The sequence below is a fragment of the Capsicum annuum genome, chromosome 12, assembly GCF_002878395.1.
Source record: "Capsicum annuum cultivar UCD-10X-F1 chromosome 12, UCD10Xv1.1, whole genome shotgun sequence".
Taxonomy (NCBI): domain Eukaryota; kingdom Viridiplantae; phylum Streptophyta; class Magnoliopsida; order Solanales; family Solanaceae; genus Capsicum; species Capsicum annuum.
The window spans coordinates 27336856-27345733 of record NC_061122.1 but is presented as its reverse complement, the minus strand read 5'-3'; the positions used below and the strand labels follow the sequence as shown (position 1 = coordinate 27345733).

Below are 8878 nucleotides of genomic sequence, written 5' to 3'. Positions count from 1 at the left end.
GGTTTTTGCATAACAAAATTATTATCTATCCAGTGACAAGTAATGGTTAAATAATTATTTTTATTAACAATATGACCAAGATCAGAAGTTAGAGCAATTCTACATTGAATATTTTTCAACAATACAGATAAATAATAAACATATTATGCATGAAGTTTAAAAATATCGGCCCGACAAGTACTTCTAGGAATACCATTACACATAGAATTATAAATTTCTTGAATATAATGAATAAAAGCATCTGGAGAAGCAAAACTGAAAGGCAAACAACCGACAACTATCATTTTCGCTATTTCTTTTCGGTCCTTTATTTTATTATAATTCTTAACTAATTGACCGATTATTGGGTTCAATCTAGTTTGTGCTGGCCCACCAACAATCTCACTACCTTGTGCAATAAGTAACTCTCTAGCGTGATTTTCTCTTACATGTCTCATCAACAAATCTGTATCTCCTTGATTGCCTCTTCTTTTATGCTCATTTACAACTCCACAAATATTGCATTGCACCTTATTTTTTCCTACTATTTTCATAAAAAATTTCCATGCAATACTAGTTCTTCTACGAGCTCTTAGGGCATGGGGAGGACGGGAAGGAAGATTAACCGATTTAGATCTAACATTAACATTTCCTACTGCGGGTGTCTCACCAATATTTTCATCAATTTCATCTAAATTAACCACGTCTACTTCATTCTCTTCTATACCATAATTTTCCTGAGCTTCTGCATAATTCATATTGTAAGCACCTACACATATTTCTTCCTCAAAAGGTTGACTAATCGGTACCGGAGGCACACAAGTATATTTATTACTTGAACAAACCACCACCAATTCATTTTTTTACTACCATTATCACTTTCGGGATAAAATTTTTGATACTTTCACCGAGTTTCTTATTTTATCCATATTATAAAATAATCTAAAAAATATTCAAAATACACAAAAATAATAAAAATAAATATTTAACAATTAATACACTAATTAAAAATTAATGGTAAGAGATGGAACGACAATACCAAATTTTGAAAGTATCCGAAAATTGCGACTTTAGAGAACTTCCACTTGTATTTATAATCACAAATTAAAAAATAAAATTGAGCACTTTAGGAGAAAATTAAAATATTTGTGAGAGATTGAGATTTGAGAGAATGAGAATTGTCTGAAAAGTGATTTGAGATTGTAGGCTATTTATAGGAAATTTTTTTATTTTGTTTTTTTTTTTTAAAAGGAAAAATTGGCCAAATGGACGTTGGGGTCCCAAAGACATTATAGCCGTTGGGCCAACGGTCCATTTGACCGTTGAGACCCAGTCAACAAAGTTATTGATTTTTTAAAAAAATTAAATATATCGGGTTGGGCCGGGTAATCAGTGGGCTTGATTCGAGTTCGATCGGGCTTACCGGGCCTGTTAACCGAGATGGCTCAGCTCGGGACCAACAACCCTGTAGCTCGAAGCTCATCAGGTTAGGTCAAATTGGGCCGAGTTCTTTAAATGAGCCGGACTTATCGGACCGAAACGGGCCAACCTGATCCATTTGACCGGTTTAAATGAAAGTGTGGAAGTTACAATATCCAAAGGAGTTATACTAGAAGATGAGAATACATAATTAAGAAATTATTTAGAACAAGAACTTCGCAGATTTTTTTTTTTTAACCCTTGCTTAAGTTTTTTATATTTGAAAATTATATAAAAATTTATAAATCGTACTCATTAACAATTTATTATAATAATAAATTGTTATAATTATTATAACGATAATTACAATTATTGTTATATTATAATTATTTTCCGAAAGACCTTGCTTGAGTATAGCAGCTTCTGCAAATAACCTCTCTATCTTATGAAGATAGTGGCAACGTTTGCATACATATTATTCTCGAACTTTATTTGTGAGATTTTACTCATATTGTTATTTATAATAATTAATAATTTAAAATATTTAAAATTCATAAAAAAAAAAATGATTGTCTATTTAATTGGGACGGACAGAGTAATTTTCTGAATTTATCCAGAAAATTCATTACACGTTAGCTTCTGGTGTCATCATGGCAACAGAACCCGTACGAGAGCGCAGAATCTGGAACTTCCACCTGCTTTCATATAAGCTCTTAGTCACCAACCCCCCTTCGCTTCTCTCTGTTGTTAACTAATTAAAATTAAAAAATAAAAGAAATGGGAATGAGAAGTGTCGTTTCAAGCAGTGGAATCCGTCGTTTAATGGAAGGTGGTAGTGGTAGATCAACAATTTCAGGCCTAAAATACTTCAGCGATAACAAAGGTAGAATCCTTAGTGAAGAAGAACGTGCTAAAGAGACCGTTTACATTCAGGTATTTTTCCTTTTCCATCCCTAACCATGGTATTCGGGCTGTGTTATTAGCTATAGTATTGGTATTATTTCAAAATGTTGTATTTTTGCTGTATTACTAGGTAAAACTTGTCTATGGTATTATTAGCTCTCTTAATTTTTATTGTATCTTGTCCTTTTATTCATCCTTTTCTAGATTGTTTTATTTTGAACTGGGGTCTATCGGAAACAGTTTAGTGGTATCTACTTTGTACGCTTATCCTCCCAAACCCACTTGGTGGGAATATACGGGTTATGTTGTTGTATTCAGGCCGTGGAGTGAAGTAGCCACATAAAGGATGGCGTATCGAACAACCTTCCTCAAAAATTTATATTATATTATGTATATAAAGAATTATTCTCTTTCTGTATTAATTTATAAAGCACTTTTTCAGATTGTGATTCAAAGATTTTTAGTAGTAGTATTTTAAATGATTTATAATACTTTTTCCTATTTTCTAAAGGCACAATACATAAACATGCCCTTTTAACTTGACCTCAACTTACATGTATGACCTTCAATTTCGGGTGTGCACAAGTAGTTACTCAAACTTATATAAAGTTGAATAAGTAAGACATATATGTCCGATGTGGCATTCTACATGACCAATTCTTGTCCTACGTGACGTCCTACGTGTATTATGCCACATAGGCCATGTGTGTCTAGTTATTCAACTTTATACTAGTTTAAGTGCTATTTGTGCTCACCCAAAGTTGGAGATAGATGTGATTTGAGGCCAAGTTAAAAGGGCATGTTTATGTATTATGCCTTTCCTAAATATATCAAAAATATTTCAAAAAAATTTGAAGATTTTATGTCCAAATACATTTTCGAACTTAAACTGTTCGACTATCAGGAAATGAGAAGTGCCAGAAACACAAGGACTACAAAGCATATAGGTTAAAAATTATTTAAATCTTGAACATACTTAACGAAATTTCTATTTCTGGTCGCCTGTAACTCTACCCACTATATTATGTATATAAAAAATTATATGAATTATGAAGTATATATATCAAATATTATTTTTCGTACATATAAATTAAATCTTGAACACCTTCAACAAAATTACTGGTTCTGCCCGGTAACTCTGTCCATCAAGACATAGATGGGAAGAAATCACCTGGTTTTTTGTTTTTAAATTGTTTGTTTTAAGATTATTTATATATATATGATAAATCTTAGTAGCTAAGTTTGTTAGATTTCATGAAAAAATGATATAGCCAAACAACAATTTTTGGATAAAGCGAAATAATTTTCCTGAAAAAAGTGAAAATTTCTTATATAGTTATTTGTTTTTTTGGTGAAAAAAGAAAATGGAGAGGGAAAGAATGGAGAAGGCGAGGCTGAAAGCTGAAAAGGAGAGAGCTGAAAGAGAGAAAGCTGACAAGGTACCTATTGTTTCAATTTTCAGTCATCTTTCAAAATTTTGTTATTCTCAGCTCCTGTTTGCTCATAAATTTTGCAGTTAGAAACTTGAAACTCGACATATTGAGTTTTCGAAATTGTGTGTGGGCATGCATTGCATTTGAAAAAATTTGAAGTTTTGTGGATGGAAGTTTCAAAATTCGGTTAAGACTAGTTTTGGAGAACTTGAAAATATTTGAAGATCCCCACTTTGTGGAAATACACTGGGTATGATGATGTTGAAAATATTTGAAGATTAAATTTCATGTACAAACAGATACTTGATGATAAATTTTTAAAAATTACTCCCAAAATCTATGGCCAAACGCTAGCTTATTCCAACGGAAGAATAGACTGTTTTTGGTTTTTATTGGTGAGAATCGTTTTTAATTTCGCCTTCTTTCATGACTAACTGAAAAGGAGTTATATTTATCGTTCTTTGTTAATTTAAGGTTAAATCAGATAGGTGGTAGAAGGGTTGTTACTTGTTAATGCAGCGGAGATTGCTTGACATAGCATATGCTTAAGCTGCTATGGGAGCTTTTGGAGATCAACAAATCAATGAAAAGAAACAGAGTATCGGATAGGGGATAACAATTCCGGATGAAATGTGGGATTATGGTATCCTGCATTACTAACCCAAATGACAAATTTGATCTTCTCCCAAAGTCATTTAATAATTTATCTCAATTTATCTTAGTAACCCAATGAACCAAATATTATCAATACAAGCATGTTCTCTAAATGACCTTGTGATTATGAGTGCCGTCATTATAATCTCATTAGAACTGGTTCAGCAACCAAACGACCCTTGAATGTCTTGATGGTGTGATTATCGGAGGGAATGGGAGAAATATTTTTCCCTATGAAGAAGGGGACGAGTGTTTTTGTTGGATGAGAGTCATGAATTGTGATCTGAGTCTCCTCCTTTATTACTTTAACCGGTGGTGTCCCTTACTTTTTGGAGTGCAGTAACTTCTCTTAGTAAAGTTTATCCTTATTTGTTCTAACTGGGTCAGGCAACCCATACGCCCATATAGAGCGACCCAATGTCCAATATCCAAGCATCTCCCATGTCGCTTCTGTGAATGTCATACTAATAACGCATGTGATTCATAGTTCGTGCAATAAACCATTTGAAATGGTAAAGTGAGCTGACTTTAATTTCCATAGCAACTTATTCATTCTGGTACCTTGTATTTCATTACTTTGGTCGATGATTTCATTCTCGTTGGTTATGTCTATTTGATTTTTTTTAAAGAACTATACCAATTTAGTGTCTTGGAATGCAGTTGCTCGTAACTTAGAAAATGGAACATTTCTTTTCAATCCATTTTCACTTATTTCTACCTTATCAATGAACGGATGAATCGGGTGTGGACTGTAGAGATCGATGAACTGTTTTCCTTCGTGTTTTACCAGTTGACTAATGCTGGGTATTATTTCCAACTCTTAACTCTAATTGTGTGTTGTGTTCTCAACTTATCACTAAAACAAACCAGAGTGGTCACCCAAGGCATATATGGTATTTCATGGTTTGGCAGTAGTAGAATTAGAGTCTTACTATGTAATGGTACTTTTGGTCATGTCACACAAAGTAGGAATCATTCGATATTTGGTTGGGGAAGAAGATTCTAGGGAAGTGTTTAGTACGATTCTAAAGCAAACTTGTGAGTCTTTTGGGAAGAAATAATAAGAGAGCTTTTGAGGGGTCTAGAAATGTATTTGTACATATGAGGAATAGTCTTTTTCAAGTTTTGGTGCACTCAAAAGTTCATTGTGTATAAAAGATTGGAGGATCTTCATAGAGAACCATTCTCATTCTTTACTTCTTACCATACGCCTTGTAAACGCGAGTATGATTCTGAATTGCATCTTCAATATGTAGGATTTTTAATATTCATAAACTTGGTCGGAGAAGGTGATGGTTGGGACTTGAGATCATATTTAATGAACTAGAAATTCTTCGTGACATATCAGTTATCAGTTTCTAGATCCATGTTTTGTGTTAGTTTTTTCGTTCATTACTTCAAAAGTTTTTTATGTAAAAATCTTTATTGTTCTTTAAAGCAGAGAAACTGGAATTGATTCTTTGGCTCGATGACCATACTCTAATTCTCCGAACACTTTTATTTTACCAAAAAAAGTGTTGATAAAAAATACGCAAACACATGCACGTACGTCAACTTGATCTTCAAGTGAGAACTGGATATAATTCAACAATATGTAATGCATCTAGAATGAATGGGTTGCTGGGCTTCTAATCTACAAATTGAATCAGCTTGCACTTGGTCATGTCCCTTATAGACAATTTTGCCAACTTTCTTCTCACTGTCATTTCTTATATTTAGCAGAAAGCTGAAGAAGAGGCTCATAAGAGCTGAAGTGGGTTACCTGCAACTCCTGCTTTCAAGTCGTGCTGATAAAATAATGTTATGCTGACATGTTGCTCCTCATCTCTCATCAAGCTCATCCTTGTACAGAATATGGTTTAATAATCTTGCTTTTAGTGCGCTGCTGTTGTGTATGATACTTGTTAACTTGCTATTGTCAGGATCAACTTTTTTGGGGCTAATATGTACTGCTTGCTAATTTCCTGTCTACATTACGTTTCTTCACTTGCCTGGTTAATCATAATGTAAATCTCATCTACATGAAGTAAGAAACAACCCTCTGGCTTTTAGATTAAAGATGATGGTAAAAATGTTTTATTGAATTTCATTAATGTCTTTAGCAGATTGGACATTTTTGTAAGCCGGTCTTTCCAGTAGTCAATCTAGGAGTAGTTATAAGAAATGTGGACTTCTTATTGCAAGCATGACTATACTAACTGTAAGCACATAGAACCAGGGGTGGAGCTAGGTGTAAGTGCCTTATGTTAGGAAATTATACACTGCAGATAGTGTAAGAATGGATGTTTTGGACTGCGTACAGAACTTTTGATTCTCATCAATCCAAGAGAAAGTACGGTACAGAATTATCACCATCAACTGAAGTTTTGAGTAATGGTTTCCATCGTTTCCTTGTGCAGGAAAACATGGGTAGAATTGACCCTGCCAACCTGGGTTCATCCGCTGGAGTTGAGACTCTGTAATGTATCTTCTGTACGTATGACAATGGAATGCACAGTTTGTGTTCCGCTCAACTTTGCTTCTTGAGATTTTCTCATGTTAAGCAAGAACAAGGGTTGAATTCGTATGCTTAGCATGCCAATAAATTGGTCTTTGTTTGCGAAAGGAATAGTAACAAATTTAGGAGTACCAAAAATGCAGAAGCAAACAGATTACTTTGCATTTGAATAATGACCGATTCAATCAAAATGAAACGAGAACATAAAGCAATAACATCATATCACATACCCAAGGAAATTCATCATATTTGCATCTTCACAAGTGATGTGAGAACATATATTTCATTGTTTAGACAAATATTACCTTTATTTTAACGTTAATTATTGTTTTCAACTATTTTTATATACTAGTTTAGGTATATGTGCTTCGCGCGTGTATCTCATTTTAATAAAATTCAAATGTTACGCTAAATAGGATATTTATTCAAATTGATAAAGATGAGTATAATAATTAAATTCAACATCTTTTAAATATGTAAAGATGAATTTATTTAATTAAACCTAACATTTATCAAAAAAATTTCAAAGCCGATCGATATTCATCTATCATCTATAAACTACAACAAAACGATACGATGATGAAGATATATAAAAACAATACAATTAAATCTAATTTTTACAAAAAAAAATTTTCAAAGCCGATAGAAATTCATCAGCCACCTGTAAACTACAACAAAAATAATATGAAAATAGCGATATCAAAGCAATACATCTAGACTTAACAAAAAAAATTCTCAAATCAGAGATATCAAAACAATACAATTAAATTTAATCTTTACCTTAAAAAAAATATTTAAAGTCAGTTGACATTTATCTTCTACCTGTAAACTATAACAAAACAATACGATAAAAGAAATATCAAAATAATACAATTAAACTTAACCTTTACACACAAAATTTCTCAAAGTTGATCGACATTCATTTACGACCTGTAAACTATCATCTACGACCTGTAAATTATCACAAAACAATACACTAATAGAGATATTAAAATAATATAGTTAAACCCAACCTTTACCCAAAAAAAATCTTCAAAGCCGATTGACATTCATCTACTATCTGTAAATTAAAATAAAACAATACGATAATAAAGATATCAAAATAATGCAATTAAAACTAACTTTTCAATTTTTGTTGAGAGGAAATTTTGATGCTAAAGGCCGACTTGAATGAAAATAAAATAAGAAAATATAGCAAAAGTAGAAAAAGCTATATATATTTATATACATATGTACACACACGTTGAATTCAAATTTAAAATAATTTATACACATTTTTAGACTTTTTTTTCAAAAATAAAGAAACTGTCCATAAAAGGACAAATTTATTATGTTAGTGTATATGTTGAATTCTATTGCAAATTTGGCAAATTTATATTTATTTGTCAAATGTAAGGTGCTATAATTAGGACTCTTTTAATAATGGTGATTTTTGTTTTTCCAAAAATATATATTATTTGTATTTATGAATAATTATAATTTAAAAAATATAAAAAAGATGATTTTGTTTAAAGAAGAGTGTTTTAATGAAGGGTAAAAAGTTCGAATCACTTTTTTAAGGTCTTCACAGGGGTTTGGGCCACAGGTGACAAAAGAGTTTTAAAATGAGGTGTAAGTGACATAAGTCTTGATTATTCGTTGGAGGTGACAATTACTTTATTATGTATTAAGAAAGTTGGGAAAGTTTTAAAATAACCCACAAGTTTTTAAATTTACACTTTGATCCTAATGTATACCTAAAATAACGAGAAATGGAGGAAAAAAAAAGACATCTTTCTCTCTCTTCTCATCCATTGTTGTTTTCTCTCTCTTAGCGATTTTTGTTGTTAATTGTTTCTGTTTCTGCTGCTTTATTCATCATCTTCTGCTTCATCTTCTTCTTGTCGATCATTTGTTGTTATTGTTGGTACAACGCTACTACTGCGTCTGACCAATTTCTTAGGTCAAATTTTGTTTACTGCATCACTTTCCACTTTGGCATTACTTCATAGGT

The 8878-nt window shown here is 32.0% G+C and overlaps 1 protein-coding gene across 3 annotated transcripts; it reads left to right on the top strand.

Moving 5' to 3' along the window:
* Positions 1-1994: 1994 nt before the first annotated feature.
* Positions 1995-6992, top strand: LOC107851555 (putative uncharacterized transmembrane protein DDB_G0293028). Of its 3 annotated transcripts, none has more exons than XM_016696620.2 (3): positions 1995-2331; positions 3663-3740; positions 6111-6348. In XM_016696620.2, the coding sequence occupies exons 1-3, from the start codon at positions 2176-2178 to the stop codon at positions 6138-6140; spliced, it is 264 nt and encodes an 87-aa protein (XP_016552106.1). In that variant the 5' UTR covers positions 1995-2175; the 3' UTR covers positions 6141-6348. The 3 variants fall into 3 exon arrangements, with proteins under 3 accessions (XP_016552106.1, XP_016552104.1, XP_016552105.1); XM_016696618.2 differs by lacking the exon at positions 6111-6348 and adding an exon at positions 6788-6992 and having other exon boundaries at positions 2008-2331; XM_016696619.2 differs by having other exon boundaries at positions 2009-2331; positions 6108-6348.
* The last annotated feature ends 1886 nt before the right edge of the window (positions 6993-8878 follow it).